The sequence below is a fragment of the Astyanax mexicanus genome, chromosome 15 (genome assembly GCF_023375975.1).
Source record: "Astyanax mexicanus isolate ESR-SI-001 chromosome 15, AstMex3_surface, whole genome shotgun sequence".
NCBI classification, from domain to species: domain Eukaryota; kingdom Metazoa; phylum Chordata; class Actinopteri; order Characiformes; family Acestrorhamphidae; genus Astyanax; species Astyanax mexicanus.
Window position 1 is genome coordinate 41,333,739 of NC_064422.1, and position 19,610 is coordinate 41,353,348.

Below are 19,610 nucleotides of genomic sequence, written 5' to 3' on the forward strand. Positions count from 1 at the left end.
TGCAAAAGAGCACCTCTAAACAACAGCACAACACGTCCAACCTTGAGGCGGATGAGCTACATCAGCAGAAGACTAGGAAACAAAACAGGAAACCGAGGCTACAATTCGCACAGGCTCACCAAAACTGGACAAGAGAAGATTGGAAAAACGTTAACTGGTCTGATGAGTCTCTGATGATTTCTGCTGCTACATTTGGATGGTAGGGTCAGAATTTGGCGTCAACAACATGAAAGCATGGATTTATCCCATACTGTCTTTTATCACTGGTTCAGGCTGATGATGGTGCTGCAGTAATGGTGTAGAGGATATTTTCCTGGAACACTTTGGGTCCATTAGTACAAATTGAGCATCGTGTCACATCAACGCCACAGTCTACCTGAGTATTGTTGCTGACCATGTCCTTCATCTCTTTATGACCACAGTGTACCTGAATCTTCTGATGCTACTTTCAGCAGGATAATGCTCCATGTCATAAAGCGTGAATCAACTCACGACAATGAGTTCACTGTACTTGAATGGCCTCCGCAGTTACCAGATCTCAATCCAATAGAGCAGCTATGGGATGTGGTGGAACGGGAGATTCACATCATGGATGTGCAGCTGCGTGATGCTGCCATGTCAATATGGACCAGAATCTCTGAGGAATGTTTCCAGTACCTTGTTGAATCTGTGCTATGAAGGATTAAGGCAGTTATGAAGGGAAAAGACGGTCCAACCCAGTACTAGCAAGGTGTACCTAATAAAGTAGCCGTGAGTATATGATATACAGTGGTGTGTAAAAGTGATTTCTTATGTCTGTGTGTTTTTTTGCAATTAAATGTTTCAGATCATCAATTTACTTTAAATATAAGCAAAAGACAACACATATAAACAGAAAATTCAGTTCAAACATACATAGCCCTGTGTGAAAAAGTGTTCCCAGCTAAAACCCAACTTAACTGTGGTTCAGTTTCTCTAACCACACCCAGGCCTGATTATTGACACACCTGTTCCTAATCAAGAAATCACTTAATTAACATGCCTGAAAAAGAGAAGTAGACCAAAAGATACTCAAAAGCTAGACTTCGTGCCAATATCCAAAGGAATTCAAGGAAAAAATGAGAAAGAAATTGAGAAATTGAGGTTTATTAGTCTGTAAAAGCTAAAAGCTTTGGGACTCCGGAGAACCACAATGAGAGCTATTTTTCACTAATGGAGAAAACATGGAAGAGTGGTGAACCTTCCCAGGAGTGGCCAGCTTTGTTTAAAAAACAGTGTTGTATGATATTTAATTATTTATGAAATGTAATATTTAATTTTATGATATTTTATTGCTTTAGATTATTTTAGTTGACATTATGATTTTGGCATGTTTTAGTTGTCTTTTTTACAATTATATTATATAAAAAAAGTTTTCAACAAAACAATATTCTGAAATGTTGAAATAGTCTTAAATTCATAAAAAGATTAAAGACTAATATTTTTGTCTATTTTGGGACTAAAGCCTTTTTTATCATATTATTCTATCCCCGAATAGATTTCCAGATTAATACTGTGCATTAATGCATTAATTAAATTGTCTTGAAATGACAAAGCTATTGTTTATCGCAATTATATTTGGGGCAATATATTGTTAAAAAAAATAGTGCTAATACATTCTTTTACAATTATAATCATCATTATATCAGTGACTCAAAATAGCCTTAAAAAGAAAATAATATCATTTATTTAATGTATATATTTATATATATTTTTAAAAACGTCCCTGGATAAAATCCAATAGTCAAGCAATGCAAAACAAGCATGATGCCACACACTGAACACACAATGTACTCAGCACACTGTAGGCGCACTGCACCTGTTGGAGTCTAATTTCAGGCCATGCAGTAAATCAGCTTCTACTTTCAGTCAGTCTGGAGGATATGACCTGATCAAACTGTATACAGACTGAACTGAAAGTGCAGAGCAAAGTTTATAAAATTAGTGCTGTCAACATTAATATGTTTATTGCAATCAATTAGCCTGTAAACTTTAATGTGTTCACTTTTTAAGCAAATTAATAATTTTACCAAGTTTAGTCCCAAATTCCTTTCATAGTCTGGTGACATTTTAGCTATATTATTAGTGTGTTATTTAGTGATGTAAACACACAGTGTTGCTACTGCTTAGTAGCTCAAAAGGTAGATTATCTTTTTTTTTTTAATTATGCTGAAATATGGATTAAATCTCATAACTACTGTAACTCTCACTACTCCTCTCTTACCCCTCCATCCTCTCATTCTTCTCTATAGCCAGGAAAAAGTTCAGAAATAATAAAAATAAACAGAAAAAATACGGAAAAGAATATATTTTAGGCCAAAACAAAACAAAACATGAAACCAAGCAAATGCTAGAAGAGCTGAGGTTTCTAAAACATGCCCCGGTGACGCCAAACAGCAGCTGGACATGCCTTTCTAGGTATGCTACAGAAGTGCTTGAATTAAGGGACTGACTCACGGGGAAAATATAGCTCTTCCTCCCCCCCAGAGCCAGAAGCCCACCCCACAGCCAGAAACCCACCCCACAGGAAGCCTCTCTAACAGCACCATGGAAGAACCCCCAACCATCAGCTCACTGATGAGCTCACCACCAACCTACTCCAGTTACAAAGCAGCAGAATATACAGAGCTATTACTGTCTAAACTGCCTCTACATACAATTCATATACTTTAAATAGACTCTGTATGATGAAAAAGGCACTGGTGTTTTTATATTTGTCATTTTGGGGAATATCTACTAGTTTACTCTTCATTACAATTATATATATATATATATATATATACATTAAATTTAATTTATTAATAGACTGTCAAATTATATAAAGTGAATGGATATAATAAGAATAAGAAATGCTTATAATAATATATTAATATTTATTTTGGGAATTAAACATGATTTTATTTTAAAAAATCGTACTGCGTATTTAAAATCTGAGAAGGTGCAAAAATGTTCTATAGTTATCTGCAAGCAATTAAATATAAAATTCCATTATTAAGTTCAATAAGTGCATTAAATACCTGTTTTTTTTTTTATTATTAAACTGCTTCTTTTGCATATTGGAAATACAGTCCCAGTCAAAAGTCTGGAAACACCTTCAATTCAGCGGTTCTGCATTGTAGATTAATACTAAAGCCATCCAAATGATTAACATATGAACAACAACATATGTAATTATTTAGTAAACATAAAGTGTTAAACAATCCAGAATATGTTTCATATTTTAGATTTTTCATTTTATGAGGTAGTCACCGGTAATGGTGTTTAATGAACAGCTGTAATGATTAATGTTCCAATAAATATTATGGCAAAACTTCTCTAAAATGACAGAAGTAAAGAAAAAACACTTTAAGAAATGAAGATCAGTCAATCTAAATGTTAAATCGAACAACTTTGAAAGTCTCCTCAAGTGCGGTAACAGCAAAAACCATCAAAAACATTATAAGGATGGAACTGGCACTCATCAGGACTGCTGCAGTTAAGGAAGAGCAAGAGTTTCCTCTGTTGTACAGGATAAGTTCATCAGAGTTACCAGCCTCAGAAACCACAAGTTAACAAACAGCTCCCCAGATAAGAGAACCTAAATGCTTCTTCACAGAGTATTTTGGTTTGTTTAACACATTATTTTAAGTTACTACATGATTCCTTATGTGTTCCTTCATAGTCTGAATCACTTCACTATTCATTTAAAATGTAGGAAAAATATAGAAAAAACAACATTGAAGGAGAAGATTATTGAAAAGGACATTCCACAGGGTTGATAATTATATCACAGTTATTATTGAGTGTGAAGAATTGATGCGTGGGCTTATGTACAGGCCAGGGTCTATTATCTTATGTAACATGTATTATTAATAATGTGTCTATATGAATACACAGTGTCCAGATTATAATGTTGTTCAGAAGGTTTTTGTTGACAGAACATCTCATCACCAATATTATATTTTTATTAAAGCTGATAGAATTGCATGTTTAATAATAAATGTGTCAGAGTTTTATGGGATACATTAATTACTTTACAGTCTGGTTACAGTTCTGGCAGGGTGGTTTGCCCTGGCACTCAGTGGCCTCTTGGGGGCAGTGTTAGAATTCAGTACTCGTTCAGATTGGGCTCATAACTCTACAGCTTTAATAGACAAAGAATTTGCTTAGGATTCATTAATCTAAGCAGGATTTAAAACACGACTGGTTTTGTGTGTGTATTTACAAGGCATTAACTAAGGAAGGGTTTGTTTTGGTCCGAAGTTCATGTTTTTTTAAACAATGGCCAACATATTTTACCCTGTTTTTCACTGTATTAAATATTCTATTTATTATTGGGCTGAATGTATTATCCTAACCATACTATTGCATTAAAAAAAAAGTTTACAGACACATTTAACATCTATTTTTAAAGGCTAATCAAGATTTTCTACAGCATTTTAATACCATATTGTAACACCTTATTTATGTATGTTTGCCAAATGGCAACAATATCTTTTAAATACTGGTGCTATTTTTTTCACTATTATAAAATCAATCAAAGTAACTACACTTTAAAACCCAATAACTAAACTAAACTCTTTTGTTTTAACTGATTACCTAATACATTTTAAGTTCATGTAATATATATATTTTTTAATAATATAATATTTTCCTAAATTTATATATATATTATTTACTATATTATTTTTTTCAAGTACTATATAGTACATTGGTTTTAGTAAAAACGAATATACTAATAAACTAATATAATAGTCAACTTAATCAGAACACAAATAGGAACACTATATAAAAGTATATTACTTTTTTGTTACATTAGTTGCTTTGCATAATAATTATACTTTAAAATGTTATGGTCAGGTGAATCGTTTTTTTTATAGAAAAAAAGATTCTATTAATCATAGAAAAGTAGATGAAGACAAAAAAAAATTGCTATAGAGTAAACAGTATTGAGAGATCAGCCAACACAGCTCAGTTACTGCAGCAGCTCAGAACAACAATGCTGCTTGTTCTTACAGCCTACAACACAGAGGCCATATTATATCATAGCCTGCAGGGAATCACTTTACACTGATGGTGAGTGTCAAAAGAATGGCAGACACAGTCAATATGCAAATAGATTGTGCCAGGAGCCAAGGGAAAAGAATTAAGATTGAACTCAATATTTAACCTAATATGTAATGATGTTTATTATAATATATTAATATATGTTTTGGGAATAAAAATGATAAATAATAATACAAATGTGTAAATTAATATATATTTTCCATTTACAGTATGTCAAGTTTTCAACCTTCAAAAAAAATCCATACTGCCTATTTAAAATCTGAGAAGTTGCAAAGGATTTATATGAATTAAATACTTTATTTATTTATTTAAAAAAAAAACTGATTCTTGCACATTTTGGAAGTACAGTACAATTCAAAGTTTGGACACACTTTAAATCTAGAGTTTTTTATTATTTTTTTTAAAGGTTTTGCATTGTAGATTAGATAGATTGTGCCACAAGCCAATCAAAAAAAGAATTCATATTAATCTCAGTATTTATAAGTTAATTTAACTCAAAGATCTCTGTTTGAATTCTAATGTTAATATGTGCCCACAAATGTTCAGCTAAATCTAAATAGTTGAGTAATATTTGGAAATGTACATTTATTATGTAAAAGAGGCTTCATTAATTTGAGTTCTGACAAATAGTGGATTTACAATGTAGTAAAAACTTTTAAAAACAGTTGTTACACATTTCATAAAACAGCATTGCCATTATTACTGAAGCATGAGTAGACTGATAAATCAATGTGATGGTCTTATGCAAAGATTTGAGCTCCCCTAAAAATACTGTATCTCCCACAATAATACATCTGTATAATGCGGCCTGTAATCAGGTACTTACTGGCTTGTTTGGCTTTATCCATGTATGTGACAGTGAGCTCTTCATCCACAGGGTTTTCCACAGGACCCACCATGGGCACCAGCTGCCTGTGGGAGGCCAGCAGGAGGGCTTCTTTGGCCCGTTCTGGGGACACCAGTGGAGGGGGCACTGTCGGGGGCTCCTGGAAGCCACTGTCCACTTCTGCTGCTCCTGAGGGGCTTTGGTCGGAGTTTTCTGAGGAGTTCTCGGCCTGGAGGGACCACTCCACCTGGCTGGGCTGTAGGACCACCTCTCTGCGGGTCACTCCGGATGGACAGGGCTGCTGCGGGGACCCCATCCCCTCCAGCGCACCGTTAGAAATGGCCCAGGCCTTCATCTGGGGGTACATACTGTGCATAGTATCGGGGGCGCTCTCGTAGCCGCTCATCTCCGAGTTCTCTTCCTCCAGGGGCCATCCTGAACCGTTGGTCTTGGCGGGAGAACTGTTGGGGCTGCGGCGCCTCTGCCTGCGCTGCTTCTCCTGAGCTGCGATGTCTGCGTCGCTGTCGGTCTCGCCGTAGTACGCCTCGCTGTCCGGAGGAGACGTCAGGAACTCCAGGCCGCTGGTGGGAGACATGAGCGCTGATCTGGGGTCACATGATAGTTTGGAGGCGGTTGGAGAAGACAGGGCTCTGAGGGCGGCTCTGTACTCTTTATCGATGCGAGGGGAGGGGGCGCGGTCCGGGAGCACCACAGAATGGAAACCAACAGGGGTCCTAACGAAAAATAATTTGCTTTCAGACTTCAAATAATGCAAAGAAAACATGTTCTAATGTTTCAAAAGTTTTTGGTGGAATAATCCTTATTTTTTTAACCACAGTTTTCATGCATCTTGGCATCATGTTCTCCTCCACCAGTCTTACACACTGCTTTTGGGTGACCTCAAGCAGTTCCTTCAACTTTGTTTAAAGGCTTATAGCTTTACATAACTTGAGCCCTGCCTCTTTGGCTGCCATTTGCCATTTTTTTTGCAGGTCACAAGCCATCATACAAAGCTGAACTGCTTCATTTTGTTTTGTGCCAGAAGTGTAATAAGGACACACAAAAGTAGCATGTAAGACTGGTGGAGGAGAGCGTACCAAGTACCAAGTGGCTGTGAATAAAAATCAGGGTTGTTGATTTTTGAACTCTTACTATGTAGCTCTACCAATAAGACTCCAAATTATGTACTTATCTGTTTGGACAAAATTGTACATTTTGAATATTGATGCCTATTTATTCATTAATATAAAATCAATCAAAGCAGAAAAAGTAGTAAATGCGTGTTAGGCACATAAGAAAGAATGTTACAAACAGTATTGTCATTGCTACTAAACATTAGTTCACTAATAAATCAGTGTGATGATCTTATGCAAAGTTTTAAACACTCCAAAAAACACGTTCTTGTTTTTTTCTCAGGTCTCACACTCATAAACTGGCTCTGACCGTTTAATCCGCAGCTGGAGGATTCCCCGGCCGCTGTCGATCAGGTTCATGGCCTCAGAGTGGGACAGCTCTCCGCAGCACACATCATTGATTGACATCAGTTCATCTGCCTCCCGAAGACCAGCCCGGCAGGCCTTACTGCGCTTCCTCACCTGCAGCAGCAGAGGGAGATAAATCACAGTGTAACACACACACAGTACACAGCACTCCACAGAGCATCTCTCTGTAGGTGGGTTTAAGGGAGGACATATAATTTATCCTCCTGTAATGTTACAGGACAAATTGACTAACAATTACATCCTAAAAAAATGTAATATCATTAAAAACTTACTTTAAGACTCATATATTATATAGATGTATTACGCACAGAGTGATCTATTTTAATCATTTATTATGGTTGCGTATTGCTTCTGCATTAATATTATTATTATTATTTGCACTTTCGTCGCCGCGCTTCTTGTCCTGCAGTTTTCGAGATATTGTCACCGTTCCAACTCCAGATTGTGCGGCCTGATTGTGTACATGTTTTTGATCGGACGTACAGTTTACGTAAAAACTTTGTAAATGTACGCATTTTTTCCCATTTCTATAGAAAAGCCTATAGCACTAGAGCCTATAGAAGTACAATTGTTGTACAATTTGTTTCCATAGAAATAAATGGGGCCCATCAAAGGACGGCAGCTAGATCTCCAGGACTGTAAATGTATATGGAGCAGCTATGGTATAAAACAGCTTTAGGTCAAAAGTTTGAACACCCCGCCCCCCCCCCCCAGCCAGAGCAACCGATATAGTGAGTGTATGGAGGAGCTTTTGGATAAAGCAGCTACTGGTCAAAAGTTTGGACACCCCGCACGGCCAGAGCAACCTAGCGTGCATAGCTGAGTGATGTATTTTAATCTCATTTATGCAAATACATTACCTAGTAACCACCTAGCAACCACTTAGCAAAACCATAGCAACACCATCTATCCATTTATCCATTTATTCAGAATTATTGTGAATTGTCATGGGTGAACAATGCTCTATAAGCTCTTTCAGCAAATAAATATATGTTAATCTTTTCTGCCTTTTCCCCTCATTTTATATTATTGCATATGTTTAATTAATACAAAATATGAATTATATGTAATAGTTTACTATAAGCACTATTGGTTTACTATAATTTGAACACACAATCTCATAATCCCTTACACTGTGCCAAAATGTCTTGATGAATGGACCAATAGAATTTCTCAAAAATGACCTTTTTACATTGTTTTTACATTGACATTGATTTTTTTCTCTCTCCTGTAAAGTTGCTGTTTTGCAGATACTTGTTTTTCATTGGACAACAACGATATACATTAAAACCTTTTTATAGCTAGTATCTTAGGAAGCTTATTAAAATATACCAACTACTTATATACATTAAGTGTTACATCTATTACACTATAAAGTGTTCTTCAAGAGTTCTTTAACAAAGGCAGTGGTACTATATAGAACCTTGGCAATTCAAAGAACCAGTGGAACCTTTAATAACTAAGAGCTTCCACTATTGCTTCACATTACTTTTTATCCTTTGCAAGCACAGTTATTTCATTTAGAAATGCATATTTAGGGGCACGGAGTGGTCCAACGGTCTAAAGCGCTGCCACTATGAGCAGGAGGTCGCAGGTTAGAACCCCCGCTCATGCAGCTTTACCATCAAGCTGCCGGCGCTCAGAGGGAGCAAAATTGGCCTTGCTCGCTCCGGGTGGGTACAGTAGATGGCGCTCTGTCCCCACATCACTAAAGGGTGATGTCCACAGCACAGGGCATCTGTGAGCTGATGTAACAGAGTCGCTGCGCTTTCCTCCGAGTGTTAGCGCTGTGATGCTACTCGGCAATAGCTGAGAAACAGTAGCTGACTTCACATGTATCAGAGGAGACATGTGCTAGTCTTCACCCTCCTGGTGTGTTGGGGCATCACTAGTGATAGGGGGAGTCCTGATAAGTGGGTTGGGTAATTGGCCGTGTAAATTGGGGAGAAAATGGGAAAAAAATAGAAATAAAATTATAAAAATAAAAAAAATGCATATTTATTTATTTATTGTTAATAAATAGGCTCAAAAAAGATGTCTTTCATGGCTCGAAACATGAAAAGGCCTGTACTAATTCTCTTAATTAATCATGGGTTAAATATGAAATAAACCAATCAGTGTGCCTTTGAGAGCCAGATGAGCTCTGACTTTGGCACATTCGTATCTTAACAGTGTGGCGCTTTTGTGCATCTCAGCAGAGACAGATACTGACCTGCTGTTGACTCTTGTGATCAAACTCCAACACTATTTTAATGATGCGGCTGCAAGGCCTGAAAATAGACTGTTGACGGTGTTTAAGATGTAAATGTAAGCAATGAGCATCACGATGCATCATGCGCAGGGTGTACAATAGGGCCCCATGAGTGGCAGTAGGTGTGAAACCACATCCTACAGCGGTGCTGCATCAGTTTTCTCAGTAATCTCACACAATCTCAAGCTTAGACCAGTGCTGTTATCAATCATTCATCAGCCCTGCTTTAAAATAAAGGAAAGCAGTGGGTTTATATATAGGTTTATAAGAGAAATGTTTTTTTTCCAGAGAACATAACATATAAACCACAACCATAAGCCGGTAAAGCCTGTAATAATGTTATAATAAGAACAACAATAAGAATGTGTAGAGGAGGTTAAGGGGGGGGGTCGTGTGGCCTGATTGTTATAATCACCCTGTCAGATAAGAGAGTGTTGTTCTAACACCTACTTCACTACTTCACCAGCACATACTGGTGCTGATAAGCTGGGCTTCAGACTATCTGCATCTATTTATCCATAATAAAAGAAATAACTTTTTTTTATATAAATTAGTGGAGTGAAGTCAAAGTAATACTTCAGAATTCATTACTTATTTTGGAGTACACTGAAAAAAATGATGAGTAAAATTGACTTTAAAAAAGTTTTGCAACTTTCTGCACTTTTTTTTTAAGTAAATTTAGTTTTAGATAAATTTAAGTAACTTCAACTCGGTTTCTAGTCTTAAATGTTACATAGAGTAAATAAGTGAACTGAACTTCAGTCAATCCTTTCTTTTAGTAAACTTTACTTCATTTATTTTACTGAATCAATCCTTTCTTTTAGTAAACTTTACATCATTTATTTTTGCTAAGTCAATCCTTTCTTTTAGTAAACTTTACTTAATTTCTGCATACAATATTACCTAATTACAATTACAATTTATACAATATTACTCAAATGATGTATGATACATAACATATTATAATTAATTCCTGAAATATAAATATTTTTAGTTAAAACATACATTCGAAAAAGTTACATAATCTCAAAAAATTATTTTGTAAACAGACCTTAAATATTTCATGACACATAGTATATTATAATTATATTATATAATTCTATAATATTAAAAAAAATAATGTATTACATGCCATCCATGTGTTTCATTGTTTTTATTATTCATTATTATTTCAGGAATTATAATATAGTATGTATAATACATTATTTGAGTAATTTTTACTAAAATAAAGGATTGATTCAGTAAAAATAAATGAAGTAAAGTTTACTAAAAGAAAGGATTGATTTAGCAAAAATAAATGAAGTAAAGTTTACTAAAAGAAAGGATTGACTGAAGTTCAGATCACTTATTTACTCTATGTAACATTTAAGTCTTGAAACCGAGTTGAAGTTACTTAAATTTATCTAAAATTAAATTAACTTAAAAAACGCAAATGCAGAAAGTTGCGAAGCTTTTTAAAAGTAAATTTTACTGATCATTATTTTCAGTGTAGTAAAGAAGCCCAAGCCTCCTAAGTAGCTTGTTTTTTAAAGTGATTGTGCGTTAAATGGGATGTTGAGAATGGGGTCAGATAGAACAACATGCAGGGCTGGTGCCAGGGCAGCTGTTGTCTCTACGCTCAGGCCTGAACCAGGACATGCCATAAATTCACCATGTGTTCCCTGGAGAACCTAAATAAAGTCCTTAGCTTTTGTCAGGAGTCAGTTGTCAATCAGCCGCAACAGGTTCTGTTTGATGGCGTCTGAGAGTTTGGTGGCTGAATGGAGAAGGAAATTAAATGGTATCTCATTTTTTAAAGCATATATGTGAGAAACATATATGTGGAAAAATATATACTTAATTGTACTTAAACCTATTGAGAAATGTCTAACAGATTTATGTACTTACTTAAAATATATTAAAAATACATTAATATTATGCTTCCATCAAATAACCCTAGTTTGAAAGTAAACTTTGATCATACTTTAAAAAAAAGTACAATATAGTGTATTTAAAATAAATAGACTATAAAGTACACTTTTAGCTTAAATGTAATTCAATACACTTCTAGAAATACTTATTTCCATATATATATATATTTTTGTACATTTTTAGCAAAGTTTTTTTTTTTTAAACAGCTGTTACAGTAGTTAAAGCACTTAAAGTACAATGTATCATGTAACTTTTTACAAAGTAAATTAAATTACTACTACAACTACTACTAAACAATTAAAGTAGATTTATAAGATGCTAAAAACTGTAGTACAGTATATTAAAATGTAAAATATATTTTATACCAAAAGAAGTATACTAGAAGTGTGCTAATTACAAAATACAGGAACAAGAAGCATGTATATTTGTACTCTAATGTAAATAGATCACATATATTTACAGGGTTCATACACTAACATACAATTAACCAATACATTTCCATGACTTTTTCATGCCTTCAAGGCAAATTTTCATGACCAGACGATTTTTAAAACATCAGTGCAAACATGGACAATAAAACCAAAAATCAACTAAAACTATAGTTAAAATTGATTATAGTAGGCCTAAAATAAATCTGACACACAATTTTGAATATATAAATATATATATATATATATATATATATATATATATATATATATATATATATATATATATATAGAGAGAGAGAGAGAGAGAGAGAGAGAGAGAGAGAGAGCTAAATTACTGAATTAACTCTGAGCTGATGTATTTTTTAGCAGAAAATAGCTTTTATCCATATATAAACAGAAACACAAAAATCTGTAGACCAAATTTCCATAAATTTTCCAAAACTTTTTTACAATTTTTAAATGTTATGACTTTTCCAGATTTTTCATGACCGTACAAACCCTGTATTTAACATCAACTCTTAGTACATTCCTAATATACCTGGTGTATAACAAATAGTGATACTGTTCTAATACTCATTCAATGTATTTATATGTATTAAATGTATTTATACTCATTAAATGTAAGCATATTTAAAATACATTTAAAAACATACATGAAAAGTAGTATGTTTAAATGTTTCTTAAATATATTTGATATAGTTCAATTTTTGAGTACAGTAAAGTACACTTTTTAAGCACAATTTAAGTAAGACTGTTGTACTATTTTTTATACAATTAAAAAATAGAATAAGTACAAAAAAGTTGTTCCATTTTTTATTTTCCGTTTTAAATATACTGATTAATAATAACGTGGCTACAAGGACACTTTAGTGCACTATAAAGCATAATAATGCTTATTATACTTTAAAAATCTACTTTTTGTTACTATGGTTACTGTGGCCTTTACAGTGGCTTTTACAGTGAACATCTCTAAAAGTACGTGAGACATTTTAAAACGTTGCCAGAGGCTGTTAGCTGTGCTGTTAGCTGAGTAAGTGTCACAGAGTTTGTTCCGCATGTCTGCGTTAAAAGAGGCGAGCGGCTGGAGGATAAGAATATCTTCTTTAGGAGCAGAACTGGCCGTGGAAAAAAGCCCAGGCCACAAATGGAACAGCAGATAAAACCCTGTGGAGGTGACCTTGGGTCTACTGGAAGCCTGGAAGGGGTTAGGGGGATCTCCAGAGTGGGGAAAAAGAAAAAATATATATATTTTTTGAAGAAATATCCATTTAAAGTTACCAAAAGCGTCACAAAGAGTCACAACTGAGCTGAAGCCATCTAGCACTAGACTCCATAGACCAGACACCACTCAGGCATGGCTCAGCCCTCCAAAATAGCTCTGAGATCAAGGAAAATACATTACACACACACACACACACACACACACACTCATCGCTTGGCAAATGTGGCGCGGTGTACGTTTAAATATAACATCCACATTTAGATGATCCACAGAAAGAGCTGTTCTCCAAAAGGTATGGATTCCAGAAGAAGCCAAATAAAAAGCCGACAATGTGATAAGACTGAGGAGATATGGTGCGAAGAGCCGGGGTGGGTTTATCTATAGAGCTGAACAAGACCTCCCTGACCCAGGCTTGTCAAACAGAGGTAAAATCGGTATGTAGTAGATAGAGAGGTGTTTAAAAAAGTGTGTAAAATGAAGAAAATAGTACAAAAAGATCCTCATGCATCCAACGGAAGAAGTAGAAATACTGTTCAGTACTGTGCAAAATTACTAGTCCATTTATCTCAGCAATATGAGTGTTTTTACCTAAAAAAAAGCACCACATATGATTTAAACAGATGCAAATAAACATACATACAGTAAAACGCAACAAGAAATCTTATTTTTAACTAAGTACGTTGTATCCTGTGAGACAAGCTGAAGAACAAAGTGAAGTTCCACTACCTGTGGGAATTTTTAGTAAAGAAAAAGCTTCTTATCTGTGAAATAAGTGTTTATTAGCTCAGTAAAACACCTAAAACAGCATTAATACATTAATAAATACAAACAGCAATTTTACAAAAGGCAGAAAACAGCTTTTACAGCCCTGTTTTCCTTTAAAGTAATTTCATTTTAAAGTTTAATAGAGTTTTATTTCTAGTTCTCATCATATTAATCAACACCTGGTTTGGTAAATTACTGGTAAATGTGGTAAATCAGGTGAGCTGCTGACGGAACTGAACATATATAATATACACATGCTGGATGAGGAGCATCCAGGAGAAATCTGGAGAAACTACACTTTGTTCTTCAGCTTGGCTCAGAGGATAAAACATATTTATAGTAAAAAATGAGAATTCCTTGTTATGTTTTACTGTATCAATGTTTATTTGCATCTGTTTAAATCATATGTGGTGCTTTTCTCAGGCAAAAACACTCATATTGCTGCGATAAATTGATTAGTGCAATTTTGCTTTGGTGTCTAAAACTTTTGCACAGTACTGTATATAATAAAACAATTGTGAAATAATTACATAAATGAAAAGGCACAGAGATATTAAGGATCATAAGGATCAGTTTCCCAGACAGAGATTAAACCTACTCTTAGACTACACAGCATTTTGATTTAAGATTTCCCATTCAAAGGAAATTGACTTCTCTATGGCTAGACTTAATCCCTGTCCTGGAAACTGCCCCAAAAAGGTTTAAGCCTAGTTTTAGGCTATATTTTCCTTCCAATTAAAAATCTCTAGTCGTAACACTGTGTAGTCTAAGACTAGACGTAATCTCTGCCTGGGAAACTGCCCCAATTAGGTTTAAGACAAGATTCAGGCTTTATTCTCCTTCCAATGGATTCAGACTATATTCTTCTTCTAATGGAAAATGTCTAGTCGTAAGGCTGTAAAGTCTATGGCTAGGCTTAATCTCTGCCTGGAAAACTGCCCCAATTGGGTTTAAGCCTAGATTCAGACTATATTTTCCTTTCCCATGGAAAATCTCTAGTCGTAACCCTGTGAAGTATTAGACTAGACTTAATCTCTGTCTGGAAAACTGCCCCCATGGGTTTAAGAACAGTCTTAGATCATATCATCTCTGTCCAATGAAATATAAGTTCATAAATATTTGTTGATTCTTAGTTTACTACATAATTTTATCGCACAAACCAATAGAACTCTCCAAAATTACTTGAAATTAACTACATTGACATCCATTGAAAGTTACGAAGGTTTAATCTCTCTTCTGTAAAGTTGCTGTTTTAGAGATATATGTTTTTCACTGGATAGTGACAGTGGAAAATTGCCATTTATAATGTGTATAGTCCAGGACTAGGCTTTATCTCTGTCTGGGAAACTGCCTCTATGGGTTTAAGCCTAGCCTTAAACTATATTTTCTTTCCAACGGAAAATCTCTAATCAAAATGCTGTGAATTCTAAGGTTAGTCTTAGATTAAATTGTCTTTTCAATGGAAAATCTCCATTTATAATGTGTGGTGTAGCCCAAGATTAGGCCTAATCACCGCCTGGAAAACTGTCCCTATTGGTTTAAAGCTGTATACCTAGACTATATGTCCCTTTTAATGGAAAATCTCCATTTATAATGTATAGTTTAGTCCAGGACTAGGCATAATATCTGTCTGGGAAACTGCCCCTATAGGTTTAAACCTATATACCTTGACTATATTTTCCTTTCAATTACAAATCTCCATTTACAATGTCTAGTGTAGACCAGGACTAAACTTAATCTTTGTCTAGAACACCGCCCCTATGGGTTTAAAACTAGCTTTAGATTAAATTGTTCAGGAAACTGCCTTTTTCGGGTTTAAAACTAGTATTAGATTGATAATTTGTTTGGGAAACTGTACTTATGGCTAGTCTTAGACTGTATTTTACTTAATAAAAATGTTCTTTTCAGTGAAAAATCTCAATTTATAAATGTCTAGTGTAGTCTAGTGAAGCTTAATCTCCATCTGGGAAACTGCCCCTGTGCGTTTAAGCCTAGTCTTAGACTATATATTCCTTTCAATAAAAAAATCTCAATTAAAAATCCTGTGTAGTCCAGACCTAGTCTTAATCTTTGTCTGGGTTTAAGCATAGTCTTATACGACATTTTCCTTTCAGTGGAAAATATAGGCTAAATCCATCTCTGGGAAATTGACCAATTAAATTTTCATACAAAATCTATATCAATCAAAACATATATTACATATTAAGATAAGATCAAATAAAAGCAGTATTGGCATGAATGCAGATGTGTCTGTCTGCTAAATGTTACTCACGCTATCAGAATATCAAAATTGAGGAGTCTGAATCTGCCCTCAGTAATTCCAGAGGCTTATCGCACCTTTCCTACATTCTTCACTGACACACGCAGAACACACTTATCAGCTCGGTACCAGGATATCTCACTCTCTGACCTATGAGGATTTAGCATCACAGTTACAGAAATATAACCTTGTGTAACCTGCATGGGTCTGTTCAATGTTCCTGTAGAGTTCCTCATGTCTTCCTCGTGAGGATCAGGCCTAAAACTCTGCCTTTATAGACTATATCTATATACACTCTAAACAACAGAGGTATGATATGAGTACTTTTTTTGTACTCAGAGGTACACTCTTCATATTTGATTCCCTCTGAAGTACAAAGTAATTTCTAACAGCAATAAGTACAGATTTGTACCATTTAACCAGACAAAAGTGTACATTCAGTATTCTGCATCACTGTACTAATAAACAATATATATTTAAATTGCACATTTTTTATTTAAAAGCCAGACAATTTTGGATAATCAAGTTTTTGAGCTTTATTCAGTTGATGATGATGTTTATAATCTTTCTAATCTTTACTGGCACAAAAACCATGGGTACAAAAAAGGACTTTCACTGAAAGGTACTTTTTTGTACCTCAATATAAGGTACAGCCCCAGAGACAAGCTTTGTACTCTTTTAAGTACAAATCTGTACTTACTTTTCTTAGTGTGTAGTATAGACTAATAAATAATAAATACATATGTTGAATGGTGGCTTCGGGGCTATAAACTATTATAAAATATTAAAAATATTAGGGGTGGGAATCTTTTACTATCTCACGATTCGATTCGATTCCGATTTTGGGGGCCACGATTCGATTCAAAATCGATTTTTGATTCAAAACGATTTGATTTATAAAAATTTATTGAAAACTTATTGAAAAAAAAGCCTCCAAAATATACACTGGTCCTGGAGAAGGTAATGTGTTACAAAAACAATAAAATGTGCAGGAATGTGGGTCTTCAGTGACAGAGGAATCACTGGGATATCACAATGACGTTAATGAACAATAAATAAATAATAAATAACACTGCTTTATTATAAGGCTACTAGCGGTGGTGTGTAGGTGACGCTGCTGGGCTGATGTGATGATAGCAGTGAAGCGCTAAAGTTCAGGAGCAGCTGCTGATTAACTAGTTAATTTTAGGCCGTTGTATTTCTTCAGAAAGGGGGCAGGAGGTGGAGAAATTAATTCATATTGTCCATTCCTTAATTCCTCTGTGATGGGGAGCTGAAATTAGCTCTGATTAGCTTATTGTTATTTTTCCGTTCCGCCTTAAATGCTGCAGCCCGCTGCCACCTGTAGCGTTATTTAAGGTGGAACTGGAAAGTTAGCTAGTTAGCTAGCTAACAGAAACTGAAACTAACTACTAGCGATCTTTTTTATGCTTGTTATGAAGCATTCTGCCATAAAACATTAAAACTACACGTTAATCTAAGGTAATATAGTGCTTGTTCTGCCATCTTACCGGTGATTCTCATACACCTACGCTCTGTGTGGGTCTGACGGTAAGTTCAAACTGCAGCGGCCACGGTCGCTTTGGGCAGTGGGAGGCGGAGCGAAAAACGCTTCGTGCCGCTGCAGTGTGAACTTACCGTGAGGGGTAGGGCCAAGGGAAGAAATGGGATTGGACCTTAGAATCGATTTTGGGACATTTTAAATCGATTCTGAATCGTAGTAAATGAGAATCAAGATTCTTATGTGAATCGATTTTTTGGCACACCTCTAAAAAATATGATTCCAAACAAGATCTTAACCCTCCTGTTATGTTCCGGGTCAATTTGACCCATTTCAAAGTTTGCAGATCTTGGAAAAATAGTTAAAAGTAAAAAGTTTTTTCAGTATAAAACTTCTTCTGCTTGCCTTAATTAGTGCAATTAACATATGATACAAAAAAGGTTAATTTCACATATTTGCAACCACCCTCTACAAAAACTAAAACTAAAAATAAACTGCAATTTTATGTTTTAATGTTATGTAAAACTACTGTTTTATGTTTTGGTCTTTTAAAATTAATAGTGAAAAGTAGTGAAACATTAAAAAAGTTTTTTTTTTTTTTAAATGAGTGAATTATCCTAATTGAACCACTACCTGTTAGAGGTACTGCACTAAATATTGATAGAATAATTAGTAATAGAGTTAGTAAGGATTTTTTTGGGTTTTAGATCATCTGCACCGGGTCAAATTAACCCCGAAACACCCTTTCTTTTCCTGACAAATGAACATAATAGGAAGGTTAAGCTATTTTACAAATAAAAGCCAAAATGAATGAACAATTTGTTTATTTTACACTTTATACAGAATTTTCTACACTTCTACAATGAAAAAAAAGTCTCACGTTCTCTCACCTTGGCCACTTGAAGAGGTTTCTGCTGTTCTGCTCCCCCTTGTAGTCGGAACCCCCACGGTGCTCCACCCGACAGGGTGACCACTACTTCTTCTGTCACCATCGTACCTGTTGGTCTATTTCTCACTGTGTGTATTGATCTGGCTGTCCCTGGTCCCCTTCAGTCGTCCCTCAGTCGTCCCTCAGTCGTCCAGTCCCATCCCTGGCCCTGCAGCACCTCTTCAGTGGCCCTGTGAGCTGAGTTCCTGCCAGCTCTGGGAGGTGCCTGCAGATAGATACACTCCGTATGAGCCAGTATCAGTGTGAGGGGGGGATCATGGGCAATGATCAGGGGGCTTCCATGACTCTCTCTCTCTCTCTCTCTCTCTCTTTGGAATGCTGCATGTTGGGTGGTGGGGTTGCAATAGTGTAGACCCTCCTCCCTTCATCCAACTGGTCACACTTGTGCTGTCAATCCACAGTCAGGAGATGCTGATAGATGCTCTAAGAATAGCACAGAAGCCGCTCTGGGGTTTATCTAGGAGACCCTTAAACCCTGAACGGTTGGGAAAGGGGAGACATGTGAAGAGTTAGATTACAAAAGATAATGAACATAAGTGTGTAATAATACACACACACACACACACACACACACACACAGTGTGTATATATCAAAGGTGGAAAGTAATGAATTACATTTACTCAAGTTACTGTAATTGAGTAGCTTTTATGAGTAATTTGTAATTTTTAAAGTAGTTTTTAAAATAGGTAATTTTACTTTTATTCAAGTACATTTTGACACAAGTAATTTACTTCCCTACATTGGAAAACTCCCCATTACTGAGTAAAAAAAAAGGGGGGGAAAAAACAATTGTCTGGATTAAAAAATAATAATAATAATTTGCAAGGATGCTTGCGCGTGGAATAACGAGGCAATAACGTCCTCATGCAATACAAAATGTGAGAGAGAGAGAGACAGAGCTGTCAGCAACTATTTATGATTTGTTTT

At 35.3% G+C, this 19,610-nt stretch overlaps 1 protein-coding gene across 1 annotated transcript in view; it reads right to left on the reverse strand.

Annotated features, from left to right (window-relative positions):
* Positions 1 to 18,958, reverse strand: part of synpo2lb (synaptopodin 2-like b) — a 35,888-nt gene extending 16,930 nt beyond the window's left edge. Inside the window, exons 1-3 of the mRNA XM_007259725.4 lie at positions 18,624 to 18,958; positions 7,334 to 7,485; positions 5,891 to 6,624 (exon numbers count right to left, since the gene is read on the reverse strand). Coding sequence (XP_007259787.3) covers positions 5,891 to 6,624; positions 7,334 to 7,485; positions 18,624 to 18,725 — 988 coding nt within the window. The 5' untranslated portion in view covers positions 18,726 to 18,958. The remainder of the gene's footprint in view (positions 1 to 5,890; positions 6,625 to 7,333; positions 7,486 to 18,623) is intronic.
* Between the last annotated feature and the right edge of the window lie 652 nt (positions 18,959 to 19,610).